Source organism: Callorhinchus milii, unplaced genomic scaffold, assembly GCF_018977255.1.
Source record: "Callorhinchus milii isolate IMCB2004 unplaced genomic scaffold, IMCB_Cmil_1.0 Scaffold3, whole genome shotgun sequence".
Taxonomy (NCBI): Eukaryota; Metazoa; Chordata; class Chondrichthyes; order Chimaeriformes; family Callorhinchidae; genus Callorhinchus; species Callorhinchus milii.
The window spans coordinates 92,997,852-93,012,769 of NW_024704744.1; the positions used below are offsets into that span (position 1 = coordinate 92,997,852).

Consider the following 14,918-nt stretch of genomic DNA (forward strand, 5'->3'; position numbering starts at 1 on the left):
CACTTCGCAGTATATTCTGTGGAGCACTTTGAGACGTCTCAAAGACCCGGTAAGGCTCCATATCAAATGTAAGGATTATTATAATAATATGATGATGACATTGTCAGCCTGGCTCAGTTGGTAATACTCTCGCCTCTGAGTCAGAAGGTTGTGGATTCTCATATAGTCTAAGATGACACTTCAATGCAGTGCTGGGAGTCAGTGCATTGTCAAACATTTATCCCCCAAATAAAATGAGTCATTCGTTTCACGGTTGTTTGTGGGACACTTCTGTGTGCACTTGCACTGCCGGGTTTGTCTACAAATACACAGTCACTCCACTTCGCAATAAATCCTTTCAAGCCTTTGAGGCTTTTTTCCATCGTGATAAATTCTTGCTGCACCGAACGCAAGGATTATTTATGGCTTCCATCTGATATAGCGCCTTAGCACATCATCGAGACAGCGCACCTCACAAGAATGACTATACAGTGTATAAAAAATGCAAGGGTAGAGCATTGTTTGTGGGACGCCTCCATTCTTTGGAATTCCATCCCACACTCCCTTCACCTGATTGATTTCAAGATCCTTATCCTCACCTACAAGGCCATTCACGGCCTCGCTCCCTCCTACCTCTCCAACCTACCATCCCCCTACCTACCTGCCCGTACCCTCCGTTCCTCTGGCTCCGGTCTGCTCCACGTCCCCCGCTCCAATCGCCCTACCATTGGTGGTCGGGCCTTCAGCCTCTCAGCCCCGAGGCTCTGGAACTCTATCCCCCAGTGCCTTCGCCGCTTCCTCCCTCTCCTCCTTCAAGGCCGGTCTCAAAACCTTTCTCTTTGACCGAGCCTTCAGCTCCCTCTCGACTCTCTACCCCCTCCTCGCTCCCTCCCATCCCTCCCCTCACCCTGACCATTTCCCCCTCCTCGCTCCCTCCCTTCCCTCCCCTCACCCTGACCATTTCCCCCCTGCTCGGGTCATGACCCAACTGTGCAGCGCCTTGGGAAGTCCTCCTGACGTGAAAGGCGCTTTATAAATGGAATCTTGTTGTTGTTGTTGTTGTTGTTGTTCACCTCTCTCCCTCCCTTGCCTCCCTTCAAGGTGCATCTCAAGACCCTCCTCTTCGACCGAGCCTTCGGCCACCCTCCTACCCTCCCTGCCCTGGACCCTCCCGTACCCCAACACCCCCTCCCCTGCTCGGGTCCATTGATTGTCTGATTGCCCAGCGCCTTGGGACGTCCTCCCGACGTGAAAGGCGCTATACAAATGTAACCAGTTGTATATTGTGCTGCATGTGTAATCACTTCGGGAAGCTCTGGCTATGACCAAGTAATGGAGAGTTCAGAGACCTGAAATTCCGCCTAGTCCGAGACTGTAGGACCATTGTGCAGAGATGAATGGGTCACATCTACGCGATGGTAAGAGTTCTGTGGGAAAGAGTGGCTAACACAGCAGCTGAAGTCTGCTACACAGAGCAGCACAGGGAGTTAAGGAGGCATTGGAGGTTATGTAAACAGGAATGAAAAGAATACCGAAGGGAAAAAATAGTAACAACGCTTTGTAGCCTTTTTTTTTTACATCGGAAAACAGCAACAAGACTGATGCCAAGTGAAAAGGTTATAAGAAATATTTAGGTAAGAAGGAAGGAAATAAGGAAGAAAGGAAGGAAGGAAGGAAGGAAGGAAGGGAGGGAGGGAGGGAAGGAAGGAAGGAAGGAAGGAAGGAAGGAAGGAAGGAAGGAAGGAAGGAAGGAAGGAAGGAAGGAAGGAAGGAAGGAAGGAAGGAAGGACGGCGGTGCTAATGTGTGTCCCGTATTCCAATTTCCACCCCGAGGTCTCTGCTCCCATGTAGCCCACGTTACATCTAATCTGCCAGCTTCCTGGCACATCTCAGTGAAAGTTAAGTTTCCTGATGTGCGTAATTGTAAAGCCCAAAAATAGACTCGAAGTTGTAATTCCCACAGGTTTTAGCACTGTGCCAAGGTGCGGAAAAAGAGAATCCTCCTCCTTCCCCCACCCCTCAGCGTTCCCTCCCCTGTTATTTCTGCCCCCTCCCCCCCTTCTACCCCATCTCCATACTTAACAGTAATTACAGTAATCACTGTATCAGTCTCCTCATCTGCTCTTTGGCTCATGGAGACAGTGCAAACTGTTTTGTTCACCCCTCACCTTTTAATGTCCTTTACCAAGTCCACTTCCCTCCATCTCTGCCACATCACCTCCTCGCCCCCTACTTCTCCTCCAACTGAACCAACCATTTTCCATTCTGCTTCTCTGCCGATCGTCTCAACTACACATTACATCCACAACCTACAGATCATCCGGAACCACTACAACCCTGATGTGTAGGTGGGATGCACGGAAATCTCAGCTTGGTTTGGAGACTCTTAAGCTTGTTGACGTGTTTCAGACCTGGACAGCTTGTATCAGACACTCGGCTGATTAACAAAAACAAAATCTCCTGTCACATCGCAGCTGCACGAAATTACCCATCACACAGTGAGGATCGCTGACATTTCATTGTTCTTTTCGTGACAGCTTTCTGGTGGAAAACAAATTAAAGTTAAGGCCGCAAGCTGACACAGCCAAGAGTTTAGGCTGTCAAAGCCGTGCCCAAAGAATGTGCCATAAACGTTTATTGGATTGGCAGCCAGCATGAGAGAAGCTGGCAAAAAAAAACACTGTACTTAAAGCAGATAAACAGAGGCACATTTGCTTGGAGTTATCGATGGTTGAACTCAGATTTCATTGTCAACCCAGAGTGGTGAGGCAGATGCTGTCAATTCTCAGGCCAACCCCTAGAGGGAGCGCTGTAATAATAATAATAATAATCTTCTTACTTGATGACTTGATGCTTTGACTATAACGTCAAAATATCCAAACCCCTTCACGGGCAATTGTTGTCAATCGTATTGACTTTATATGTGTTGGCAACATGGCAGATAATTTTCACACAAGAACATGCAAACAATCATCAAGTGAACGACCCAATTTGGCTGAGAATATTTGGTCAGGAAACTGGGAGAAACTCTTTCATCTGAAGGACAGCACCTCTGACAAGAATAATAATAATGATCCTTACATTTAATATAGAGCCTTATTACATCTTTGAGACATCTCAAAGCACTTCACAGAATATACTGTAAAGTAAATTAACTGTATTTTTTGGGCAAAACATGGTAGCCAATTATGCACAGCGATGACCCACAAACAGACGAGGATTGAGTGACCAAATTATTATTTCTGGGAACTATCCCCAGATGATGTATTGTGTCCCTGGGGCCAAATTTGCCCTGTCTTGAATTCAGCAACAAACTGAGGAAGAACAATAACATTCTAAAACACGGACACACATCAGAGAAATACAGCCATTAATTCAATAAACTTCTCCAGCATCGGGAATTGTGGTGAGTTCAATTTCGTTATATGTGTCCCCAGATTTGTTTTATGAAACATGGTCACCCTAACCTACAGCAATCTTTGACACAGCACAGAGTCACTGCTTAATGATCAGAGGCCCAAAGTCCTAATCCCAGCATCATTATCTTAACATATAAAATTGCACAGTATAGCAGAAAATTCTTAATTTCAGCCATAATTTCATTGCTGGAGGTGTACTGCATTGTTGGAAGTGGCATCGTTCAGTTGAGACCTTAATCTGAGGTCCCGTCTGCCTGTTCAAGTGGATGTTAAAGATCCCATGGCACTATTCTAAAGTTTCTCTCAATGTCCCAGCCAACAATCCCTCAGATAAAATTGGTCATTCAGTTAGTTAGTGTTTGGAGGACATTTCTGTGCACAAATCGTGTTTCCCCACTACAGTCACGACACGTCACAGGCGTGATAACGACATGATAATAACAAAGTGATAATGACCTGATCAGGTGCTACATCAAATCCCAAATTATTATTATAATTCAAATTTGCAGTAAATCGTGTAAAACACTTTGAGATGTCCACCTGATGTGAAAGACGCTGTATCATGTAAGGATTTTTTTAAAATCCGGGCAGAGTAGAGGGTGGGAGAGTCATTCAAGTATTAAGTCATTGACTTAACTAACTATTGGGTCATTCAACTAGCTTCAGGTGTTTGGAAAGGCCGAGTGGATAATAATAGTAATACAAATAATCCTTGCATTTGATACAGTGCCTTCGAGAAGTCTCCTTAACCAGCACGAGACAAATGCTGTGGAATGCAGAGTGGGGAGTACAGGAAGCAAAGAAAGAGCATTTTGAAAGAAGACACATACAATCAAACAAAATTGAAGACACAGATGACCCTTTAACTCCAGGGAATGATGTAATTCAATGACGTAATAAAAGAACTAGGAATCATTCCACAAGAATCAGCAACGCCCGTTCATTGATCCTGAGGTTGGGGCCAGCGAGGCAGTAATCAGCCACTGTCACGTCACTGTGTCAAGTTTGAAGCTTATTTCACCAATTTCACTAAAACCTGTTCATTATCACATCACCACTAAATATGACTGAGATAAGCAGTGTTAATGTTGAGTTTTTGAATAAATTACATGTCACCGAAGGTCCTCTTCAGGAGCAATTAACCCCTCAAAAAGAAAGAAACCGCATCGTAACATCGCCTAAAGATAACCGCCCAATAAATAGATGCCTCTCAGTAATAATTCGGTGACAATCACCATAGCGGCCCTCCCAGCCATGTAAAAAAAATGCCCTTATTTTTCGTTCCATTTAAATAAGCACGGAATTACATGAAGTGGATAAGATTACCACAACAAGGCCTCTCGCAAAACCTCCTACAAATGAGGATTAAGGGCAAAGCTAAGAGCCTGTAAGAGGACTGGAATCCTGCCCTACAACGGCTCTGGTGGCCTGTAAAAGGGCAAGCTTGTTTTTTTCGTTGAGAAAGGCTTTGAATGCAAAGGAAAAGATGCNAAAATCTTCCACTCCAACCTCTTAAAAGGATTGTAACTTTATGAGGACAAGGTGGACATCCACTCTTTTTATTTCCCTTGACCACAAAATCCCTGGGCTGTGAAGGCAAGTTCAGTCTTCCGATCAAACACAACATGTAATCATCATTGAGCTTCATGCGGTCGAGAAATCAGAGAAGATCGATGGTGAAAGGTTATTCCCGCTGGACAGTGAATCTGTGATAAGGGAATAAAAAATCAAATAACAGCGGAAAGGGTGTAGGGGAGAGGTTAGAATAATGTCCACTTTCATACAGAAGGTGATCAAAAACGGAATGTGTCGCCACAAGTGGCTTTTGAGGCTCAAATTGTAACAACACTTAATAAGAGAGGGTTAGAGCAAAGTCCAACAAATAATGTCCAATTCAGGATGGGCGGAGGGGGCCGCCCATGTGGACATTTAAATCAATAATAATAATAACTTTCAAGAGGGAACTAGATATTTATTTGAAAATAAAATAAATCTGTGATTTGATAGTTAAAACACATTCGCCTACAAAATTCGCAGTCACCACAATCCTGTGAAACGCTTTGAAACGTCTTCCCAAAGTATTTTATTAAAACTGCGCAGGTCGAAATTTTCACCCCACATAATCTTAAAATAAAAAGGTGAAAACACAAAAGACGCAAACTGGCGTTAAAAAATAAAATCCACGTAATTACTTTCTGCATTCAATCCGTTCTCAAAAAAATTGGCAAAAGAACCAGAGGGGAAATGAGGAGAAATCTTTTTACCCAAGAGAATTGTTGTTCGGTTCCAAATTCCTGACTGTCCAGCGCCGTGGGACGTCCTCCCGACGTGAAATGCGATGTGTAAATGTAATTTGTTGTTGTTGTTGTGCACACGTTGTCAACTGGGTGGAGACAAGTTAGACTGTGATGCCCTCTACAGTCACGTAGCCTGCTTACACTCACTGCCCAGACTCACACGTAAACCACGGCTTGTAGGGCAACCCGTGGAACCTCAGCCCAGCAAGTGGAGGCCAGTGCAAGGCACGAGACAAGATAATTGGCAGAGGAGAAAGAAACAGAAGTCTAACTGAAGGCTATTCAGGACTCCGGTTCCCAACCGGAGATTTCAAGCAAAAGTGCCAGTGTCGCAAAACACACATTGTGAAGCACACGTTGTGGAAAGAATAAGCAGTCAATGAAAACGTAGTAAATCAGTGGAAATATTTAATAGGTTTCAGCAGTGAAGTGATATAGGCAAACCTTCCATCTGATAACCGCACCCAGCCTGGCCGCCTTTTTAGCAATGTGACCGCGTTGAATACGGTCACTATCCAGTTTGCCGTGGAGGGAGGATAAAGGAGCAGAGTTTGGATTAAAGTCTTGGCTGTTAGATCTACTCTTCGTTGCTAAGGCTTCTGCTTGCCGTCAAGCCTCGCTTTACGGTCAGACTTCTTGACATTGTTAGGCCTCTGTTGCTGAGCCTAACTTTACTGTTCAGCTTCTTTCTCTTCATTGCTAATGCCTCTCTTTACTGCTAGGCCTGTCTTTACCGCTCGGCATCTCTCTGCTTCTAGAAGTCGCTTTATTGTTGGGCTTCTTCGATCCTCAGCCTCCCAAATTTATCATTTTCCCTTCCCGTCACAGCTCCAGTAATAATGTGGGCAATGCCTGCACGCACACACACACACACGTGTACATGAACATTCCTTAATATAACAGTATTTCTTAGAAGCTTTTCATCATGAACTATTCTCCCGCAACTGTAACACAGGCCCCCAGTGCAACAATTTGAGGAGAACGGAGGTGGGTGGGGGGGGGAACGAGGAGAAGCCCTCTGCTGACAACAGTACCTCAAGCCTTTAACCAACGTCCAATCTATCATAAGTAATCAGCTCTATAGTACTACGAAGCTGATGTCCGTGAGCGATAAAAGAAGGAAGATGACGGTAGCTGGCGACATGCCAGTTGTGTGGCTGTGCCTTGTCATTCCCCGCGTCCTTTCTGCCGCGCTGAGGGTTTTATTGGGAGCAGAGTCAGTGTCAGGTTTCAGTACGCACATGGCGGCTCTTCTACTGAGGTCATCGGGCTCACGGAGGCCAACGTGCTCAGCGAGCGGAAGGCGAAGGCGGAGGAGTCGTAGCGGTACCTCGACGGAGGCCGGCAGCCGGGGATGCTCTGCGGGAAGAACACAAGGCAAAGCCGTCACCAGTCAAGCATATTCTTACACCTACACAGTCACTACACTTGATGGCCATAATAACAATCATGGCAAGCAAGCGCTCCAGGACCCTACTCCACCCCACGTGAAGACCACTATGCAAATCCAAAGTTGTTGTCATTATAATATTAATCCTTGCGTTTGATATAGCGCATTATCACGTCTTCGAGAACGTCGTAAAGTGCTTCGCAGGATGTTCTGTAAAGTGTAGTGACTGTATATTTTGCGGAAGAAATGAGGCAGCCAATTGCGCACAGCGGTGTCCCACCAACAATTGTGGATTGAGTGACCAAATTATTATTATTATTATTTTAAAGGATTATTACTCCCCGAAAGCGATCCACCAATCAACTAACAACCGGGTTCCTGCTTACTCCGAGATAAATAGAGGCGCGTAGAGTAAGGAAACTTGTCCATTGTTTCGCGCTGCCCAGGAATCAAACCCAGGTCCTCTCACTTGCGATGTAAGTGGTCTAACCACTGAGCTACAGGACTCCTGGAGAAAAGAGAAAACCGCAGACAGGAAGAGAAAGATAGAGAGGGAGACAGAGTCCGTGAGTCGGAGAGGGAAAGACACAGGTAAATTAGATAGAAACAGAGATAGGCGGAGGGATCCAGAGGGAAAAACACAAAACAACCCGCATTTATTTGGCGTACTTCGTATAAGAAAACATCTCAAAGCGTTCTACAGAGATGGAGTGGAGTGGGGGAACGTCAAGTTATCAGACTGATCTGTTGAGACATTCCACATGCAATTCATAAGCTACAAAGGAAGTTCTGAGAAGATGCAAGGGAGTACTGATTGGAGTGAAAGATGATATCGATTTGTGTTTAGTCGTGCAAATCTGAATAAGCATGCAACGCTGCATCAGGGTTAGTGTTGAATACACGAACATGTGTTGAAAGCTGCAAGGGGCCCTGGCTGCTGAAACCTCAGCTCATTAAGCCACAATGAATTCTCCTTCCGCTTCGCGTTTAAAGTGGAGAATATGCCATATCGGGGACTTTGTGGAGTTCGCGCAACTCCTGTGGGAGGGAAGTGAAAGAGACAGTGATGGTGGAGAGAGGAACAGCACAAGTGAGAGAGAGAAAAAAGATAAAGAACGTTTTTATCACATCGAAAGTATCTTAAAGTGCTTGACGGTGATTGCTGCCAAACTTAAGTGACTGTTTCATAGGCAAAGCAATAATACATAATAATAATAATAATCCTTGCATTTGATATATCGCTTTTCACGTCAGGAGGACGTCCCAAAGCGCTTCGCAGAACACACTGTAAAGTGAATTGACTGTATATTTGTGGGCGAACGCGGCAGCCAATTGCGCACAGCAATGTCCCACAAACAGTCGTAGATTGAAAATGACCAATATATTATTGTTTTGTTTTGGAGGGATTATTATTAGGCTCTGTGTGGAGTAAGGAAACTTGCTCAAGGTTTCGCCCTCTGCCTGGAATTGAACTCAGGTCTCTCGCTTGCAAAGCGAGTGCTCTAACCACTGAGCTACAGGACTCCACAATAGAGAGAGAGAGACAGATTCAGTGATGGGCGGGAATGATGGGAGATATAAAGAGAGAAAGACGGAGCAGGGGTGAGATTGATAGTACAATAGGCTGGAGGGGAGAAAGGAAGCAAAATGGGGAGACTTTTGAGGGAGTGAGAAACTGAGGATAATAAGAATAGGGATAATAATCCTTGCATTTGATATGGTGTTGTATCACGTCGTTGAGACGTCTCAAAGAGCTTCATAGGATACAATGTAAAATGTAGTGACTGTGTATTTTGTGGGCAAAATGTGGCAGCCAATTGCGCACAGCAATTTCCCACAAACAGTCGTGGATTGAGTGACCAATTTATTATTATTATTATTTGAAAGGATTTTACCCCGTAAAGCGATCAGTCAATCGACCAACAAGCGGATTCCAACTTACTGTTAAGTAAACAGAGGCGTACGTGTGGAGTAAGGAAACTTACCCAAAAGGAAGAGGATGGGAAGAGAGACATACTGCAGAGTAGAATATAATCTAATTAGTCCTATTAATGCAAGATGTTCTTTTCTAGTTATTGTGAAACTACGTCAAGCCGCATATTTTCACACTTGGATTTGAGCCAGATCCCTTTGTAACTCACACTCTCTTTCACACTTAGATACGAACTAGATAAGAATTTTATGTCACTATCTTCCTTTTAACCCTTAAAACAGAGCTTAAAGCTCCACCATTCACCAAGATCAGCTCATTCAAAACTCTGCCGCCCGCATACTGACTCGGTCCAAACTCCGTACCCACATCTCACCAGTTCTGGCCCAGGCTCCACTGGCTCCCCATCACCGAATGGATCGATTTCAAGATCCTCACCCTCAGGTTCAAATCTCTTCACTCCCTGGCACCTCCCTACCTCTCCGACCTCCTCACTCCCCAATCCACCACCCGGCGCCTTCGCTCGACTGGGACCGGCCTCCTGCTCGTCCCTCGCACCCTCCGCCCAACCATTGGAGATCGCACTTTCAGCCACTACACCCCAAAACTCGGGAACACTCTCCCTCAATCCCTCCGTCTTGCCCCCTCTCTCCCCTCTTTCAAGTCCAGCCTGAAAACTTTCCTGCTTGACCGTGCTTACAGCCATCTCCCTCCTATTCCCGACTCGGAGTCAGGCTCCACCGCTGTTAAGCTCTCTGAGACACTACCCTGCGCGGGGGTAAACACAAGTGCAAGTTGTTAAATGTCAGCGGCATTTATTAACTTAGTGACATGTTGATTCACTTCACTTGTGGGTCCTTGCTGTTTGCTTACACCTATATACAAGCACACACACACATGCACACATTCATATAAACATACATACTAACACACACGCACATACACACATGTATATATAATCACTACACTCGTCATCAGTTACCTGTGAATCGCTTTGACACCTCAAATCTCTGAATTATCCAGAAAGGATGCCTCTGGTATGAGGCCCTTCCTCTATAGTCACAACTGCTATTTATGCACCATCGAAAGACTGGATCTGAGCAGTAAAGTACATAAAAATTTGCTAAGCGAAGGAAGACCAAGGTCCATTCTGTTCGCCTTCCACCATCCTGGCAGTCGGTTGACATGTCATGTCCCACACTTTATTAACAAGAACATAAGAATTTGCTAGTTTGTCTCTTACCATCGAGATCAGTTTGTCAACAGCAGCAGAAGTCATAGAATCATTCGGTGACAATAGGAAAGGTGTTGTGTTGGGGCCCGAGTATTCCCACAGATTAGCCTTAAAATCATCATTTTAAATTCAGATACTAATAATAACAATAAATTTATTAAAACATTTTGAAGGGATTATTACCCCAGGAAAAGCGATCCGCTAACTGACTAACAGCTACATACTGCTAGGCAAACAGAGGGATGGGGAGTAAGGAAATTTACTTAATGTTTCACCCTGCCCAGGAACCGAATCCAGATCCTCTCACTTGCGAGGTGATCGCTCTAACCAATACACTACAGGACTCCATAATTATAATAATCATATATAACAATAATAATCCTTGCATTTGATATAGCACCTTATCCTGTCATCGAGATGTCTCAAAACGTGTCACTGTACATACCGTAAAGTGAATTGATTGTATATTTTGTGGGCAGTGGTCGGTGGCCAATTGTAAATTAATGTTTTTTTAAGGGGTTATTACCCTCGGAAAAGCGTTCCATCAATCGACTACCAACCAACCGGGTTCCTACTTACTGCTAACTGAACAGAAGCGTGTGGATTAAGGAAATTTAAGAAAAAGACTAAAGTTTTGCCCTCTCTGGGATGCGAGTAAATTAGAGTGGGATTTTGGAAGGATAAGATCAAATGGGCTAAAAAATAGCTGTCCTCATCCGAACCTTTCTCGTGATCTTGTGAGTCACCTGCGAAGCTCTCCGAGACACTGAGTCTGCGCTATATCAAATGTAAGTCTGGTTATTGTTATTTATTATGAAAAGTGTTGTGGCAATGAGCCCACATGCCACTCTGTGACACTTTTCTGGCACATGTCCTGGAGAGTGGAAAACTCCGGGAACAAAGGGCCAGTCATGTGGGATCACAGGAACTCCCGACGTAGTCTCCCCGTCTACGGTCAGCAGTTTGCACTGTTCCCTCTACCCAGTCTGAGTGTCGCAACCTTCACGTGTCCCAAGTACTGCATTGCGTGTGATCAAGCGCCACTGCCTGCGATCTGTTAACAGGCAAACAAAACACGGCAATTAATCCACCCCCAAATCTGACAGACCTGCCTGACCCAAGCTTGCCACAATCCAAAACCAACTCAGCTCCACAGACACAATCTTGGGAGACAGACAGACCAGCCTTTCTCTGACCCGAGGCACGTGCTAAGCTATTTCAAAAACACATCACGAGCCTGAAATCCTACCTCATCCAAGGCTGTTCAGACTATTTGGTCTTGAAATTCAAGACCATGCCTAACTGCAAACGTTCCTACATTCAGTCCTATTTTTGGAAGAGCCAGCTTCATTTCAAGAGTGAATTTAAGAATCTTACACAATTCTGCGCCATCTTAAATTTGTAAACAAAACGGTTTCACAGTCTAAGGCTGGTGAAGCCATCACAATTATTGTAGGAGTCCTGTAGTTTCGTGGTTAGAGTACTCACCGCGCAAGCGAGAGGACCTGGGCTCGATTCTCGGGCAGAACAAAATGTTGGGCAAGTTTCCTTACTCCACACGCCTCTGTTTACCTAGCAGTAGGAACCTGGTCATTAGTCGATTGGAGGATCGCTTTTCTGGGGATAATAATCCCTTCAAAATAATAATAATAATCATTTAGTCGCTCAATCCATAACTGTTTATGGGACACTGCTGTGTGCAATTGGTTCCTGCATTTTGGCCATAAAATGTACAGTCACTACACTTCACAATATATTCTGTGAAGCGTTTTGAGACGTCTCGAAGACGCGATAATGCACTACGTCAAATTCAAGGATTATTACAAGGATTGTTATAGTAACACAGAAGCAATGGGGTAAGGTTTCCTGCACAATCATGTTAATTAATACAATCATAGAATTATACAGCACAGAAGGAGGCCATTCGGCCCATCGTGTCTGTGACGGCTCTTTGATAAAAGCTATCAAATCCAATCCCACTCCCCCGCTCTCTTCCCATAGCCCTGAAAACTTGTCCTCTCCAAATAATTATCTGCTTCTCTCTTAAAAGTTGTTACTGAATCAGCTGCCACCACCCTTTCAAGCAATGCATTCCAGATGCGAACAACTCGTTGTGTGAAAAGATTTCTCCTCACCTCCCCTCTGTTTCTTTCAACAACTATTTTAAATCAGTGCCCTCAGGTTACCGACCCACCCGCCAGTGGAAATAGTTTCTCCTTGTTCACCCTATCGAATCCCCTCCTAATTCTGAAAACTTCTATTAAATCTCCTCTTAACCTTCTCTGCTCCAAGGAGAATAATCCGAGCTTCTCTACCTCTCCTGATAACTGAAGTCCCTCATTCCTGGTACCATCCTGGGAAATCTCCTTTACACCCTCTCCAATGCCTTGACATCCTTCCTAAAGTGTGGGGCCCAAAACTGAACCAGTCTCAAGCTGAGGCCCAACCTTATAAAGGTTCATCATAACTTCCTGACTTTTATACTCTATGCCCTATTTATAAAGCCTAGTGTCTCGTATGCTTTTTTTAACAGCTTTATCTACCTGTCCTGCCACCTTCAAAGATTTACTTATGTGACCCCCAGGTCTCTCTGTTCCTTCACCCACTTTAAGATTGTACCATCAGCTTATATCACCTCTTCTCATTCTTCCTCCCAAAATGCATGGCTTCACATTTCTCCACATTAAACGTTATCTGCCACGTGTCTGCCCATTTTACCAGTCTATCTGTGACCGTTTGCAGTCTGCAACTTTCCTCCTCACTGTTTACTACTTTTCCAGCTTAGTATCATCTGCAAACTTGGAAATTGTATTTCCTATAATGACCTGGAATACTTGACAAGGAATACTCCACATATTTACCCCAGTTTCAGGTAGGAGCACAATTGATCTAGAGCAGATCATTAATAAAAAATACAGGAATTATCATCACATAGTTAGAATCCTTACTTTTGAAAGGGCATTATATTAAATGTAAATTTATGGATACAGAGGCGCTCGCTAGTCTATCCTGTGTGAAGGGTGCTGTATAAATGCAAGTTGTTGTTGTTGCTTTGTATGTCAAGGCTCTCCCAGCTCATATTATCCTATATGAAGGTGTTCACTGCAAATATCGGGTTTTCTGTAAGAACTCACCAGTAATAGAGTGTATAGAAGTGCTCAGCTGATGCCACTATCAGACCATTTATAGATGACGTTTCGCCCACAAAATATACAGTCAATTATAGAGTATATTCTGTGAAGCGCTTTGTATATTCTCTCACGCTCTCGTCCTCTCTTTCTCACCCACTCGCTCTCATTGTGGAGTCCTGTAGCTCAGTGGTCAGAGCACTCGCTTTGCAAGCGAGAGACCTGAGTTCAATTCCAGGCAGAGGGCAAAACCTTGGGCAAGTTTTCTTACTCCACACAGAGCCTAATAATAATCCCTCCAAAACCAAAAACAATAATAAATTGGTCATTTTCAATCTACGACTGTTTGTGGGACATTGCTGTGCGCAATTGGCTGCCGTGTTCACCCACAAATATACAGTCAATTCACTTTACAGTGTGTTCTGTGAAGCGCTTTGGGACGTCCTCCCGACATGAAAAGCGCTATATCAAATGCAAGGATTATTATTATTATTATTAAATGTCTCGAAGATGTGATAAGGCACTGTAGCAAATGCAAGGATTATAGGATTATATTATATAATAGAGAATATAGAAGTGCTCAGTGCCATTATCAGACAATTGTGAAGTCTTGTAGCTCAGTGCTTAGAGCACTCGCCTCTCAAGCAAGAGACCTGGGTTTGATTCCCGGCAGGCGAAATGTTGGGCAAGTTTCCTTACTCCACACGCCTAGCAGTAACTAGGAACCTGGTTGTTAGTCGATTGGCAGATCGCTTTTCCAGAGGTAATAATCCCTCAAAAAAAAATTCACGACTGTTTGTGGGACACTGCTGTGCCCAATTGGCTGCCGCGTTTCACCGCAAAATGTACAGTCAATTCACTTTACAGTGTATTCTGTGAAGCGCTTTGAGACGCCTCGAAGACGTGATACGGCTCTATATCAAATGCAAGGATTATTATTATTATTACTTAGAGATGGATACAACTAACAGGATCGACTTCCAGATTAAAGCTCAATCCAAGTCCATTGTTAAAAATTCTACGCTATCTAATGTTTTTAAACCAGGGGCCTTAGGGTATGACCGTGAGAAGTTTTGTGGTTTCTGATCTGCTCCCTCCCACCAACAGCTAAACCCTCACTCACAGAGGTCAGTAAACACATTGGCCATTAGGGGCGATCTCCAGATTTTGACTCTAATTAGATGGAATTTTTAATAATGAGTAACGCTGAGGCAGAGGTTGAATTCCTGGATGAACATTCAATTTGTGTGTTGTGTGTGTGTGCGCGCACACGTGTGAGTGTGTGTGTGTGAGTGTGAATGTCTGTGTGTGAGTGTGTGTCTGTATGTGAGTGTATATGTGCATGTGTGTGAGTGTGTGTGTATGTGAGCTTGAGTGCGTGTATGTGAATGTGTGTCTTCACGTGTATGCATGAGCGTGTGAGTTGTGATTATGTGTATGTGTGTGTGTATTTGTTTGTGAGAGGGGTTTGAAGCCCCCCAATCTCATACAGAGGATAAAATCCTCACTTTGAAACAGAAAGAATTGTGGATGATTACTGG

At 44.2% G+C, this 14,918-nt stretch overlaps 1 protein-coding gene across 1 annotated transcript in view; it reads right to left on the reverse strand.

The window, feature by feature from the left end:
• Positions 1–6,086: 6,086 nt before the first annotated feature.
• Positions 6,087–14,918, reverse strand: part of si:dkey-16j16.4 — a 33,964-nt gene continuing 25,132 nt past the window's right edge. The window contains exon 4 of the mRNA XM_007910058.2: positions 6,087–7,054. Within this exon, the coding sequence (XP_007908249.2) occupies positions 6,926–7,054 (129 nt within the window). The 3' untranslated portion in view covers positions 6,087–6,925. The remainder of the gene's footprint in view (positions 7,055–14,918) is intronic.